General features: G+C 38.7%; 1 protein-coding gene across 4 annotated transcripts in view; it reads right to left on the bottom strand.

Annotated features, from left to right (window-relative positions):
- FOXN2 (forkhead box N2) overlaps nucleotides 1-16,191 on the bottom strand; it is a 44,332-nt gene that overhangs the window by 16,069 nt on the left and 12,072 nt on the right. For all 4 annotated transcript variants that reach the window (XM_032215350.1, XM_032215349.1, XM_032215351.1 and 1 more), the window contains one exon: nucleotides 13,491-14,041. In XM_032215350.1, the coding sequence (XP_032071241.1) occupies nucleotides 13,491-14,027 (537 nt within the window). In that variant the 5' untranslated portion in view covers nucleotides 14,028-14,041. The remainder of the gene's footprint in view (nucleotides 1-13,490; nucleotides 14,042-16,191) is intronic.

Raw genomic sequence — 16,191 nt, 5'->3', positions numbered from 1 at the left:
CACTTTTATTAAGGAAAGGAGAATTCTGTAGCTGTTCTCTACTGTATTCCTTATACAGGTAGTCTAAGGTGACCAGATTTTCAGATTGGTAAAGAGGGACACCTTTGACCGGGGGGAGGGGGGGGTTTGATTAAAAATTTTATACGGAGCAACAAAAATTTTCATACGACGCAAAAATAGTATTGTAATGTGTTTTTTTATTTCAACATAACTACAATTTACAAATATAAATTGTAACTGTTGCCAAACATCCGAATTTTGATCACATGACCATGAGGATGCTGCAACGGTCGCTAAGTGTGAAAATGGTCATCATTCACTTTTTTCAATGCCATTGTAACTTTGGTCACTATATCACCTTTCTTGCCACAGTTCTTAAGTGAATAAATGCAGCTGATAAATTAGTAACATAAGTGAATCTGGTTTCCCCATTTGACTTTGTCAAAAGGTGATTATATGACCTCAGGACACTGAAACCATCATAAATACGAATCTGTTGCCAAACATCAAAATTTTGATCGCGTGACCATGAGGATGCTGCAACGGTCGCTAAGTGTGAAAATGGTCGCTAAGTGTGAAAAATGGTAATCAGTCACTTTTTTCAATGCCATTGTAACTTTGGTCATTATACCACCTTTCTTGCCACAGTTCTTAAGTGAATCTTAAGTGAAGATGTTATATCTTAAGTGAATCTTAAGTCTTAAGTGAAGATGTTATACAGTAGAACCTCTGGTCACGAACGCTTCTGACCAAAATATTCACATTCTCCCCGCTGCTGATTTCCCCTTCTGCACCATTTTTTTTTGTAAGCACCAAATTTCCAAAATTAGGTTTGATTCATGACCAAATCAGTTTGCGACCAAAGTTATGGAACGAATTATGGTTGTGACCAGAGGTTCTACTGTATTCATGCCTTTACATACTCTATATCACCTCAAAATGTTGCACAGCCTTCATAAGTTTCTAATACAGATAAAATTAAATACAACATCAAAACCATAAAAAAGTAAAATTAACCTGGCTGGAAAATCCTATGCCTGTCTTGCTATTATTACTGACACACTTGCTGCAATATTTGATGACTAAAAGAAAAAAATATATTGTTAAAGTGTGTATTATGTTCACTCCCATGTCTTGTCTGCTGCGTTGATTTTGAATTCATTAAAAGAGCTTATTTTACATCAAATCCCTCTCATATTATTCTCCTATGTTCAATAAACCCTAAGAGACAGCATACTATACATGAAATTCCTGTAACTGTATATTTAGTAAATTGTGGAGCTGGGTTTATCAAATTAACTCAGTTTTTGGACTTGAGTAATCACATACAATAAAGGAATGAAGTGTAGTTGGCTATTTCTGATTAAGGGTGTCATGCAGAAACAATTATAGTTTTGGTCAGGAAAATACCCTAAAAAAACCCTTTTGTTCTTTCAGGGTTTTTTTTAATGATTTTTCCATGTCACATCACATATTGTTTTGAATAAAAAAACAGTAGCTGCACATTTTAAAAAACCTACATTATTTTAAAATGCATTAAAAAATAAAAATAAAAAACCCAGCACACTTACCAGAAAGTTTCTTTTCCCACCATTTTGAGCAGTCCTCCAACCTCCGTGCCCCTCCCCTCCGGAAAATCCAGGAAGTAACACTGGCGACCCCTCTAGCCATTTCCTGCAGCTCTATGGTACTAGGATCATTTTTTTTTCTTATAAAATGAGGTAAACGCAATCGGCGTGGGGGGAGGGGAGAGGTCTGTTTTGTTGCTTTAACGTTTTAATATCTTCAGTGAAAGTACTGAGACAGAGAGAGAGGTTAGACAGGGTGTCTTTTGTTTTGCCCCGGTTAGGATTTCTTAAGCAAATCCATTGGGCTTTCAACATGAAGCCAGAAAAAAAATCGGGACTTTTTTAAAAGGCGGAGGGACGCGGAAAAAATTGTTAAAAATCGGGACTGTCCCGCTGAAATCGGGTCATCTGGTCACCCTAAGGTAGTCCTCAATTTAGGACTTCAATTGAGCCCAAAATTTCTGCTGCTAAGTGTGGCAGTTGTGAGGTGAATTTTGCCTTATTTTACAGTTTTTCCTGTCATAGTTGTTAAGTGAATCATTGCACTTGTTAAGCTAGTACCACAGTTGTTAAATGGATCTGGCTTCCCCAATGACAGAAGGCTGCACAAGGTGATCACATGACCCTGGGACACGGCAACCGTCATAAATGAGTCAGTTACCAAGCATCTGAATTTTGATTACATGACCACAGGGATGCTTCGATGGTCGTAAGTGTGACAAACAGTCATAAGTCACTTCTTTCAGTGCCATTGTAATTTCAAATGGTTACTAAATGAACTGCTGTAAGTCAAGGACTGCCCATATGTATTCTGAAAAAGCTATTTTTTAAACACAAAAACAAAAGCAATTAGTAAATTAGTAATTAGTAAAGCAATTAGTAAAGCATTAGTAAAACTGACAAAAAATTGAGGCAAAGTCTGGAATAAATTCCTCAAAAATGCATTATAAAATGATTGACTAAAATTGGATTTTGGCACCTACTCCTTTCCTCATCAGGAATGCTTCCTGCAGATTTTAAGCTGTGCTCTTTCCCCCAATCTCACCCCAGGCCCTGGCAATCTAGTTTTGTTTTTGCAGACCATCCATATTTTGCGTTACCCTTTTAATATCCTGGAATGGAAGAAAATATACTGTAACAGGCAAAGATTCAGCAGGCTGATAAATGCTGAATCAGATTTGAATCCTATTTCTGATACCCAGGGCCAAACCACTTCCCTCTGTTGGTTTAAATATATTTATTTTGTTCTGGGCAATTTTGTTATTCAGTGTCTTTTTCATTTGGGTTTGCGTGCATGTTACATTAATATTTTGTCTTCAAATGCCTGCTTGGAAGCATTAAAACTGAAGTTGAAAACATCAATAGATAGGATTAATAGAGTAATTTCTTAATAGCAGCCCTGCTTGTATTTCTAATTGGCTTTTATTTGGAGAGGCCTTTTGTAAAAGGGTGTTTAGGACATAATGCATGCATTCATCCTCAGCCATCTCTTTCTCTTCAGACAATGAATAAACAGGCACTATTCCAAAATAGCGATGACTTTTCCTATCGGTTCCCAATCTTCCTTTCCAAGTGCTCAAGGTGAATCAACTGGGGCTGTCTTTTTGTTACTCTTAACAACATATCTTAAATGAGGTACATCTGGCCAAGAGATACTGCCAAAAGCATTTAAGAATTGGATTCCACTGGAGTATAGCTATATAATTGGACTTCATATTTTTTAAATATATACTTATTATCCTCCTTTTTCATAGGACTGCCAGCAATTCTTCATCCAGGGAAATCAAAGCTATTCCTGCTTCAACTTCAAACAATGATGCATCAAGATGGCTCACTGGGCATCTCATTATCTATTTTAAAGCCACGTTCTAGTGCATGCAAAGACATCACTGGGTGGTAAGTAATCTCATTTCAATTACTGAACCTAATTCACTTTTAATTTTAAGTCCTATACATAAGACGCTGAAAAAGTAAGAATAACCTGAATGGTCCCAATATGTTACAATATGCAGGATATTTTTAGGAATCATTGGGTTTGTCATATTTTTGCCATGAACGGTGGTACGTTGGGTAGATTTGAATTATTTATTCTTTTGAATAATTTTATTCCTCTTGGATAAAATAAGAGAATGCGTTATTTTTCAAATAATAAAATTTCCACATAGAAAGTCCCAGATTCAACTATTTCTGAGATAATCCTTTGAATATCTTAATTAACAAATTGGGAAAAAATTACTTACCACATGGAGGGGAGGAATCCTCAAATTTGAATTTATTTAAAACATTTATATAGCTGTCCTTCTTGAACCAAACTCTGGATGTCTCATAACCTCAAAATAAAACAGAATCTATCTACAATAATAAAACATCAAAACAAAAAGATTTGGCATCACAACTAAACTTTCCCATGTAACCTATAAGTTCATCTCCCCAATCTCACCCTAGCCCAATGTTTGGCGAAAAAGACAGATCTTAAGTATTTTTCAGAAGGTTAAGTGGGGGCTGCCAGTCCTCTGCCGGAAGTGTGTTCCATATGACATATGCTTCCACAGAAATGGCATGTTTTCTAAAATAACATTTAACAGAAGGGATTAGGCATGCCCATTTTATCCAATCTGAGAGGCAATCATACCAATAACCCAGTTTTATATCATACAGGGCCATAATAAATATAATTAATAGAATAATATTGGGAGCCAATGCAACTCATACAACACGGGTGTAACATGGCTGATCTTCATGACACTAAACTCTGGATCATCTGTAATTCCAGGCGGTCTTCAAGAGCAATCCCAAATTTCAGTAATCAAAAGTTAGCTATTGTTTATCAAGAAAAAAAAATCTCCAACTTGATTCTATCCAGATAATTTGGAACTTAGCATGTCCATGTGTGATTTATGCTCATGTGTCCATAGTTTTAGCAGAAATTTTAAAACACCATACCATTTTTGGAATATTGCAAGTCTTTTCTGGATGAAAAGAATTCATTTAGAGGAAGTCTGTGCTAATTTCTATGCCAGTTCCTATGGGCAACCATCCTTTCTACAACATATATAACCCCAGGCTGTTTTTCCAAATTGAACTGCTGAAATTCAATAGAAAAACTAAGAAATTTGATGCACAACCTCTCAATTTAGAGAAGGCTGTGATAGTACTCAATTACAGATTCCCCAAGGGATGCATATTTGTTTAGCAAATCTCATTTATCTAAGCATTGTGTACCCTACCCTGCTTTGTTCAGAATACTTCTATTAGTAACTTTTTTCAATGATCTGATCCCTTTTAACATTTGGATCAATATTACAAAAAAACCATTTCATCGATACAGAGAAGTTTAACATCTGTGGTACATTTGGGAGATCAAGCATTGCAAAAACCTCTTTCCTAACACTCTCTATATAGAGGTACATCATTTTCATAATGAAGATTGCAATTTTAATTCTATCATTTGAGTTCAACAAACTTACTTTAAAAAAGGATGACTTTAGGAATAGTCTTCAAATTTCATTATGATAGGCTTCTCTAATCTAGTGACCTCCAGATATGTAGAGACCAAATCCCAGAATTCCTTGTCAGTAATATTTCCCTCCTATTTAGAGGAATCTGGAAATTGCTGGATGAAACAATTCAAACTTCTACGAGTAGCCCTTGGCATACAACCATTTGTTCACTGTTTGAAGTTATGGCGGTGTTGAATGAAGGTGGCTATAAGTTGGTTATTGGAATTCTTGCCACCCCAGTATCTTCACGGTCATATGATTATGATCTTGGAGCCAGGTCATGCTTACAATTGGTTGCAGTGCCTCATGAAATCATGATTTCTATTTGTGAACTTCCCTCCAACTTCCCCAGAAGTCAATGAGGAAGCCATCAGGGAAGGTCTCAAGCCTGAGGTAGGTTTTCCCCTCATATGCCTTCTCCGAACCCCTCTACCGCACCAGCCATTTGCACATTACACCTTCCTCAAGCCTCACTTCATATCCCCCACTTCTCTCACTCCTTCCCTAAGCCTCCCTTTCATCTCCTTCCTTCACATTTCACCAGGCAACAGCCATTTTACCTGCCTGCCAGCCTGCTTGCAAGCCACTTTGCAAGGCTAAGCAACTTTCCACCGGCTTCCCCAGTGACTTGGTTATTGGAAGCTGGCATGAAGCTGCAGTATCTAATAACGATGGGAGTCAGTTAACAGGCAGAGATGGGATTCAGCCAGTTCAGCCCAGTTCACGTGAACTGGTAGTTCCGCCCATGCGCTAGTCTGTCCTATATTTCCTTTGTTTGAAGCCCAGGGTGTGGCAGAGCGGATTGCCGCACCGCAGCTGTTTTACTCACCGGTGCTGCAGTAAAAGGTAAGTTTTAGAGCTGTTTTCAAGCACACTTTGCACGCTGAGCAAACCAGTTGTTACACCAGTTGAATTCCACCACTGACTGCAGGGATTGCCATCATTAAACAATGCAGTTTCACTTTATAACCACGTCACTCAGTGATGGAAATTCTGGCCCCAATTGCTCGCATAAGTCAAGAACTACGCATACTCTTGTTCAGGATTTATGTTTCTTTTGTCTCAGTGGATTAGGAAATAAAATACTCTGAGAACATACTGGCTGAGTATTCTGGAAACTTTAATCCGAGCATATAGGGAGGGTACCAGTGGAGAGAAAGCTTCACAATTAACCTTTATTATACCAACACAGTAAACCAACTGTTTAAAAAGTGAGCAGTTTACCAGAAGTTTGTTATGCCAAATAATGCAGACAACAAGTGGTAATTTTATGTACATTTTAATATTATGAAACAATTTCTTGTGGAGACATACTCTACCAGGGAAAGAGTCCATTTGATTCCAGATGGGTTTTCTATCACCTGAGTTCCTTATTTATTTAAATAGTCATTCTGATGGTGTAATAAAGGAAAGAGACTTTTATATTTTGAAGCGGCGACAGTCGTATCTGAGAGAACTTAATAGGGACAAATGTGTGTGACTTTAAACCTCTCCATGAAAACTGGCCTCTATGTAAGCTGCAACATTAAATTAGATGAAAAGCCTTATTACTACCATCATACCAGAGAGAGATACTTGCAATGTAACAAAGCAATATTCAATATATTTGGCTTGCATATCTTGTTTCCATTGCATAAGCAGTTCCTCTTTATTTTCTATAAAACCAGTTCTGCAGAATAACTAAAAAAGCTAGCTAAGTGCCCTCAGATGCTCTTGAGTTTATGTTACATCAAAACATACAAACACATGTGCATTTGGGATCCACCCTTACACCTGAGTTTAAAAAGACAGAGAAGAGAGTTGACATCTCCCACCTCCAGCCAGCAGCACACCCGATCAACACAGCTTCTGCTTTGCACTTCCAGTCACTCATAAGCCAGCCAAGCAAGAGGAAATGCTACCATGGCAACACAAACCAGGCTGCTTAAAGAGCTGGTACTTTACACACTAAGCTCTTCCTACCACAAACAGCATAACTTTCAAATAACCCATTTCTCCTACTTTAGGCAACAGAACTAACGCAACATACAATTTCCAGGTTTTCTAGGACAACCACAATCCTCCTACCATGAAAACTCTGTAAGCTGGGAAAATGTAAGTCACCTGGATAGGTAGCAAAGGAAAACCAAGTGTGAACATATACACTGGTGTTCATTCTTACAGGATGGTTTACAATGGATACAATTGGATAAATTCTTTATATTCATTTCTATTAAGCTAACTGCATGAAAATTATTAACTAGGCAAAGAACAAATCTACACATACATCCCATCTTTTCCCTCCCCATTTTCTACACATTCAGTTTGGAAGTCTAAAGCAGAGTTGCACTCATGTTTGCTAGAATGTAAATACAGCTCCATAATAAAAGTTGTCCAAGACTCTGCAGTTATATTTATGTTCTAGCTATGTATGGGCCCCTTTTAAATCTCACAGCTGAACCCATGGAGATTCGGGAGATTTTCATCTCTACCTCATCTCTACTTTGAAGCCTTGCAGACTTTCCACTGAATATCTATAGAAGACATAAGGAATGGTCTTGAAGCACAGGAGGAAGAGTTGCTAGCACAGCAACAGCAAGGTAAGAAGATCTTGAATCTGTAACTGAGTAATAAGAGAGAATGTATCAAGCAAACTCTTTCCTAGTTCACATGAAGATAAAGTGAGGGAGGAAAATTTGGAGGCCTGTCATTATAGATGTTACAATAAAAGTAGTCCCAAAGGCACTTTTTCAAAAGGCAATTGGACTTAGTTTTCCCTTGAAGACAATTCTCTTCTCATCCAAGAAGCTTCTTCAGTTTTGAAGAAGTCCAATGCCTTTGGAAAAAAGTACCTTTGGGACAACCATGACCTGGATGACTGAGAATCTCCATAGACAATAAAAATAGTCTAAGTCCATGTGGTGTTGGTTTCAAAGTCTGGTCTACTTTGCAGGGCTTCAATCCATCATTTTTTTCAACCAAGTGTGTGGGATCTGATTGCTGCTCTGATTTGAAATCTCTTTGCATCTTCATTTCTCCTAAACATATTTCTGTACTTGCTTTTTCTAATATATGAAACTGTACAATTTTCCCTTTGTAATTTCATGATTGCATGCCGCTTCCATCAATGTATAAATATTTCTCCATGTTTCCCACAAATATGTTCATAAATAACATCACAATGTATGTTTCGCGATTGTCAACTTAATATACTTTGTTTTGGGCTTTGGTTTAAAGAACGCACATTTTTGTAAATGTACAATAAAATGGGAAGTTAACTGATTTGCCACTCGTCCCTAGTTTAGTCAGATATAATTTAAGAATCATTAAATGAAGTGTTAAGCAATAGCAAAAACATATAATGGCAACCCACTATACTGCTTGATTCTTGTAGCTCAGCCAATGACGCCACCTAGCATACGCTTCAAAAATCCCTCTTTACCAAAATTAATCCACATTTCTTATTAGCTATTACAAGTTTTGTAAAATACACCAAAATAGTTATAAGAACAAATCCAACACATCTAGTTAACTTAAAAATCTCAAAAGCGGACAAGCTTTCAGTAGTTTTTGAAATTTCTTCATCAACTAAGGTATTAGAAAAATTAGGTTACGAGAGAATAAAAATAGATTTAACTACACTGTTAAGAGTTTAGCTCAAATGTGTGCAGTGCGAGATCCATATTACATGCAACTCTTGAATTCCTTGGATATAGTTTAAAGAGAATTTGAGAAGTTACTATTAAATTGTCATTTTCAATACACTAGGGAAAACACTACATTTATGACTGGTATTAATCTTATTAACTTGATTTTATTTTAATTAAACTGAAGTGTAAGGTACAGAAAATCAATTTTAGTTTTTCAACTGGCTTCATTCACTACTTTTTGGAAAACCACCTTGGCATGTTACTCAAAGAAGTACTGTTGGAGATGTAAGCATTTATATTATACTGTACCGGTCATTGGATACTTGGCTTATTTCCAGCCCTATTATTGTAATTTTGGGATTAAGAAGTAAGCAAAACAATGACTGCTTTCCTGTTCTCAGAAAAAATATAAAATCTTCTTGTAAATTATTTTCCCAGCATGATATTTTTAAGCATTTACTGTCAGATCTTAAGAGGTTAGTTATGCATTCCCAGGAATGTGATAATTTTCTACCCCCCACCCTTGCATTTTTAAGTCTTATCTGAAATCTGCCACACCCTGGCCTGCCATACCCTGCTTACGGGCAATTTCACAAAGCTTGACTTAGCTAATTTTACCACCATTATGCTGAATGAAAGATGCCTAAGCCTTCCTCCCAACACTGAAATTGCAAATGGGGAAGGGTGGGTACAATTCCTCAACCCCAAAGATGACTAAACACCAGAATACGTTTTCTTTAATTATACCTTTGCTTTGTACAAGTGAAACACCTTGATTCTGAGCTCATAATGTAATTCAAGTACAAGTTTTAGCTTAGTGGATTGTGTGAAGGAAGAAAGCTGTTTGGAAAACTTGGAAATGGTCCATATGATATAACCAAAACAAAACAGAAGTTGGCTTCACTCAATACACTACTGCTAAACTAGCAACTCAACATGATGAGCTAGCTCCCACAATGTATTAAGGCAATGACTGAATTCCAAAAACAGTAAACTGTGAATTACCAAACAATAATATAGCCCATTGTGTGAACAAATCTAGCATGTTGTGTGAACCCAGTCTTTATGTCTTCAATGCTCTTGACTACATCCAAGCTGGTGAGGGGCAGCAGAAGTATTCAGGCTTGTCCTTAATTTTCATTCTAAGAGACAGAATTCCAGTCTGCTGACTATAAAGGAAGGTATATTCAGCAATGTCACCCCAAATTTGCTGGTTCTTAATGCAAGTAGTCTCCACAACTAATTACTGTTGCCCAGAAAACTATATGGATTCATATACCTTTCTTTTTAGAGCTCAATGTGAGATACGTGGTGCTTCTTCCTCAAACCTAGTCACCTTGTGAATTTCCTTTGCTAAGACTGGATTTGAACCTGCAATGCCAATCAACACATTACCTCTATACAAAGGCAGTATGACTTTATAAATTATAGGTAACATACTAGATTTTATGTTGTTTGCAGCCTTCACATTGATGACAACCTTTCAATATTTCTTCATGATATTAACATCAGAAGGAAAACAAATCATCCAAAATGATGGTGCATATTTAAAATTATTCCTTTTAATCTGAACAATACAAAATGTATGTCCATCATAAATAAATAAATGCAACAGCCTGTCCAATTATGGCTTTGTCTTTCTATTCTAAATCTTTAATAGTCAAAAAAATTTATCACAGCACACTGAATATTTGTGACAGATTTTCACAGGTGGTTTACTGTATGGGTTCAGTCGAATAAGGATAGGAAAGATAGTCTTATAGATACCAGCAACTAAGCCATGTAGAACTTAAAAGTTGGCCACCAGTATCTTGACTTGGATCCAGGAGCTATCTGCTATCAATCTGCTATCTTGCCACAAAGATAGAAACTATAAATATGGAAAAGATCTGCTAATGGCAGATATCAAGCTGTCTATGTAAATATATGATCCAGGATTTAAATTTTAAGGCTTTTGCGTAGAGATTTTCAATCTGTGGAAATCTGGCCAGTATGAGGCTTGGAGGCACCTGATCAATGCTTACACAACAATTCTGTCTAGTCTGAGAACCAGTAATCCCTGCCATACCAGTTTCAGGTCTTACAGATTGGAAAAAACCTGTAGAACAAATCCTGGACAACTTTTAACATTAAGCATTAACAGTGCTGAGTTGGGTGGAACAATGGCTGCCTGGGGAGAAGGCAGCTTTCTAGGTATAGAAATGGGAGAGGAACTGATAGTGAAGCCGAGAATGGAACTGGAAGGCATAAACTCATTTCCAGCTGTTCAATACATGCAAATAGTATTTGTTATCACCCCTTTTCTGGGTACAAATATTTATCATTTGAATTCTACCAGGAACTCAAGGGAAAATACACAGCATTCCATCCTTCCATTCCCTTCCCCCAACAATCACCTTATGACATAGACTGAACTGGGAGACTGAATTGGTCTTACCTGAACTGTTATTTTAAGAGGTGTTTGCAGGATGGACCAGAGATGGTTATTATCATAGCCAATTGGCCTCGAGACTGGGCTGAATCTAAAGCCACGCCTCTGGGCTCCTCTCCTCTAACTGCAGTTTCAATGCAGTATGCGCTCCCGAGATCCTGAAAACAAGTCACAAAGGAGACACCTCCACCCCCCAATACTGTCTATCTAACCTAGGGTGGGAACTGGCCCATCTTGCAAAGATCTCTTAAAATAACAATTCAGTTAAGACTAACTGTCATTTTCCAGAGTGAGTTTGCAGAATGGTCCAGAGATGGGACATGCCCAAGTTTCGTCCCAACGGTGGGCCCTCACTGATCCGACAGGACCTGTTGCAGGACCCTGTGGCCGAATGCTGCGTCGGAGGATGCAAAGGCATCCAGCCTGTAGTGCCAGATGAAGGGCAACGGGGATACCCATGTCGTTGCCCTGCAGATGTCTTCTATAGGGGCCTGGGAGGCCCAGGCTGCCAAGGTGGCCACACTCCTAGTGGAGTGGGCCATGATGCCAGCCGGAACCAGCAAGTTCCGCGCCTCGTAGGCGAGGGCAATGGCCAGACGGATCCACCAGCTAATGGTGGACGGGGAGACCCTCTTCCCTAACGCCGAGGGTTGGAATAACACAAACAGAGCCTCAGACCTACGAAACTCCGCCATCACCTTAGGTAAATCCGTAAGTCCCTTCTTACATCTAAACGGTGCCAACTGTGCTGGATGCCCCAGGCACCTGACTATGGCTGGGGGTAGGTGCCAGAGTTGGCCTGGACGGATCTCTACCTCCCAGCTGAGTCTCTAGGGATGGAAACCCCTGCTGGTTATTTACCTGGTCAAAATCCTCCATGGAAAGGGGAGAGGAATGGGCAACCCACCCACTGCACTCCCTCAAGGAATCTGGTGACCTAGGGGGAGAATCCTGCCTGGAAGGGCCTCCTAGGGGTGACCTGGACCTGGAGGGGGAGGGACTGATCCTGCCCTCAGAGCCCTCAACCTCTCTGCCCTGGAGAAAGTTCTCACCAAGGCCCTGTGCCTCCTAGCTTCGTCTCTTTGGCTGGCATGGGAAGGGCGAGTGTCAGCTGAGGCTTTAAGCCTCCTGGAAGAGGCAGTGGGACGCTACCTGGTGGAAGTCCCCTCCCCAGGAGACATGGGGGGAAGGGGATCTACCCGCCATCACGCAACTACTTATGATCACTCCTTGTGCTTCCTGCGATTCGCTCTTCCATCCCCACCTCCGCAGCTAGAATGGCAAGGTCCTCACTCCTTTCATCACGCAGCCCAAATTCTAAAACACTGCCAGGGCGCGTTTCGGGGTTGCTGTGGCCTCTCAGGGAGTCTGCTGCTGCTGCGCTGCTTCCCAGCCACCTCTGCCACTCCTGGGGCTTCTGCGGCCTTCACGCGGCCCACATGCTCTTCTGTGCCCTCTTTTAATGCTGCTGCAGCAAGGCACGCTCTCCTTTTAGGCTTCTGGGCTGTCAGGCTGGAAACCAGAGCCCTTTAGCCCCCACCGGCGCCGATCTGCCCTCTCAGGGCTCCACGTGGTCGCTGGCCAAAATGGCCGCCAGGACAGCAATCCAGCCACCAGAGCCTCCCAAGCCTTGAGATTTAACTCCCGAGTAGCTGGAAAAACTGCAGGGACTTACTGGGAAGTGAAGGAAGGGTCTCCTTGTGAGAAGGAAGCAAGTTGAGTCAAGGATGCCCCAAAAAATTTGAATCAGATCAGGAGTCAACCTCTCTTTGGCCAGACTGGATTGAAACTGGAGTCAGAGGAGAGGAGACCAAAGGTGTGGCTTCAGATTCAATCCAGTCTCAAGGCCAATTGGCTGTGATAATGCCATCTCTGGACCATTCTGAAAACTCACTCTGAAAAAAGAAATTGCTCTAAAGTTATTCTTTTATTAAATAGAATTTTTAAAAATGGGGCAGTATAAAAACCATCGGTAAATAAATACTTACCCACTGAGCTTTTACACCTTAGAACTGACCAATTGAACATTCTAACTAACTTCTGAACCACATGGGTTTTACGTGATGTTTAAAAGATGTCAAAACAGAATGTAACAGCCTTATGTTTATAAGGAGCACAGTTTCCTTAACTAGGTCTCTCTGATGCATTGACACTGTAACGATTAGGCTGTCTAATCAACATAATCTGAAGTCCCAACATATCTGGAACGCACCTGTTTTAATAAAGCCATTATAAGGTAACGAAGATCCCAAACATTCCATATTTATTTATGTTCTACTAAACATCTGAATCAAGGGTTCCACAATAAGGAAAATGGGTTTACAGTAATTAAAAAGACACATGTAAACAACTCTAATCTCACCTTGCCATGGCTTCTCTCCACCTTTCGGAAACACTTATTCAGAGAAAGATTATGCCGGACGGAGTTCTTCCAGCCAGTGGGAGCCGTAGCAAAGTATGGGAAGCGTTCCAGAATCCAGCTGTAAATTTCTTTCACTGGCAGGCTTTTATTAGGAGAATGTTCAATTGCCATGTATATAAGAAGGCTGAAAGAATATGGGGGCTTAGATGTGGCAGATTTCTTCTTCGGATTAGAATAGCAGGAGGATGGATAGGTTGGCACATTATCCCCCTCAATATCATACAGAGGACTAACAACTGGAAGACCTTCACTTCCCAGGCTAAAGTTCGTTAGGAGATTACTGTTTTCATGCAGCCAGTTCAAGTTGGTGAGCTCATCGTCCGCAACTTCACTATCCACAGCTGTGGCTTTTGGTCGAGCAGCATCACCAGCCTCCGGCAAGCTTCCCATTCTTTGGATATGCCTTAGACCTGCAGCTTTCTCTACTCCTGGCGTTTCAGCTTTCTTATCCGGAGTCATTCCTGTTACTGGACCCATTTAATCTTGTAGGCCTAGACATAAAAATAAAACCCTAAGCATTAAAAGGTGGGTTGTTAGTGGTCCTGTATTTAGTTTGATCATCTAGTTCAGTATTATCTAGATTTTCTATTTTAACAAATCTTCATCTATATTTTTATAAAATGCCTGACAAAATGTGATAAGACATTCCTTGTTTACTGATTGTTTTACTTAGCAATTTTTTGCAGTTATAACAATGATGAAAAAATACCTTTATGACAAATCCTGCATTTACAACTTTTATAAGTCTTAAAGCAAGTGAAAGTTTATTTATTTATTTATAAAATGTATATAGTTGCCTACTTGCTCATAGCAACTCTAGTGGCTTACAAACAATAAAACCACAGTATAAAAAATAACAATAAAACAATAAAAGCCTTCCACCATCCAAGTTTAAATAAGATCATGAGCAAACCGCGTCACAGTTTCACTTCGTGATCACTTTGTTTAATGTCTGAGTTGCCAATCCTAATTGTGGTTACTAAATGAAGACTACTTGTAGTCTTATTAATAGTGAAGTAGTGGTTTATTTGGTTTTGAATCCATAATGATAGGCAGGATTCTTGGTTTTCAAAAAATGAATTTCATAGCAAAAATACTCCACATCTTCACAAGAGTGAGGGCTGCTTCTTCTCTACAGTACTTCTGGAAACACCATGCAACCACATAAATATTTTTATTATTTATTTATTAAATTTATATGCCGCCACTCTTATTAACAAAGCGATAATATGACCAATATTGATTCTTCACTTGGCCATTCTAGAAAAGACAGCAAAGGAAATATCTCTACAAAGTTTTCCATTCCTCAGTGCTCAGAGGATGTTACAAAAAGAAAAACAAGAGCTCATAGCACCCTCAAAGCAAAAGTTCCAAATGGCAAAATATGCTTATTCTGGTGATTATGATTATAACATTTACTATCCTAACAGCTTGAACATTCAAAGCAGACAAGCTAATTATTTCAGCAACTAGTATGAACTTGTAAGGTAGATCAGTATTATTAAAACATTAAAACATCCATAATCTAGTCCAAAATCCACACAGGCAATGCTTTTATTTAGCCAACAATATTTACAAAATATTTTAAGTTTCCAGGAACTTTATCTTAGGCAAGATAGGAAAAAAACCCTACAGTATAATGCCAACCAGAATCCAGTTAATGTAAAGCTAGCAAATCCACAATTGAGGCTAGCACATCTGCTATTGTCATTGAGGCTTTTAGAAGCCAGAATGGCACAACTTGCCACGGTCAACTTGCTGTGAGACAACTTGCTGTCAGACAATTTAACAAATACAAAAGCGAAATTAATTTTCACGGAACCTTGGCCAATAATAATAAAAATTTCAGTCCAGAAATACAAGCGTTGCAGTAATTTCGACGAAAACATGAGCACCAATAATAAAAGTAACTGAATGAAACAATTAAATTGTTTGAATTGTCCCATAGCGAATTGTCCCACTAGGAGAGCAGCAGTCTCCTAGCAAGCAGTGGGTGAGCACGCAAAGCTCCGCTGGACAGTTCCCCAACCCACAGGGCCAGAAAGGTTGTTTTAGAGGCTAATTATTGTTTGAGCAAAATGGAGAAAAGGAAGATTCTGTTGGAGAAAGCTCAGAAAAATGAGACTTATTTTGAAGAACTACAGCAGAATACTAGAGATATTGGTTTATCTTCCAGCATATCCTTTGTTTGCTTGATGTATTTTTTTAAAATATTTATGAGAACTATAATCCATTAGAAAGCAATAAAAATGCTAAAACCACACAAAAATGACTGAAAGTGGTATTAGTAACAATGTTGCTCTGACTTCCTGCATTATATGTTAAAGATGTTTTTGTCAGTGTAGACTTATCTTTAGAAGATAAGGCTTTAGAAGGTTTAGGCTTATATTTAGAAGGGAGGGGTTTATTTTGTTTTCTATATCTGCTCTTTGACAAAATATATTTAAGATGTAAATATGTTTTTTTAATTTTTTACTGTTATATTTCATTCATAAACATATAAAATATGTTTTAAATTTTTCATTGCCTATTTCCTCTGAGCTGGGATCTATTATCTTATTTTTCATAGAAATATCAGTCTGAGTTGTGCAAATTCAAATAATGAGCATTTCAGTGATTCATTATCAGTATTAGTTGACAC

The sequence above is a fragment of the Thamnophis elegans genome, chromosome 4 (genome assembly GCF_009769535.1).
Source record: "Thamnophis elegans isolate rThaEle1 chromosome 4, rThaEle1.pri, whole genome shotgun sequence".
NCBI classification, from domain to species: Eukaryota; Metazoa; Chordata; class Lepidosauria; order Squamata; family Colubridae; genus Thamnophis; species Thamnophis elegans.
Note: the sequence above shows the minus strand (reverse complement) of the source record. Positions and strands in the feature narration are given on the sequence as shown.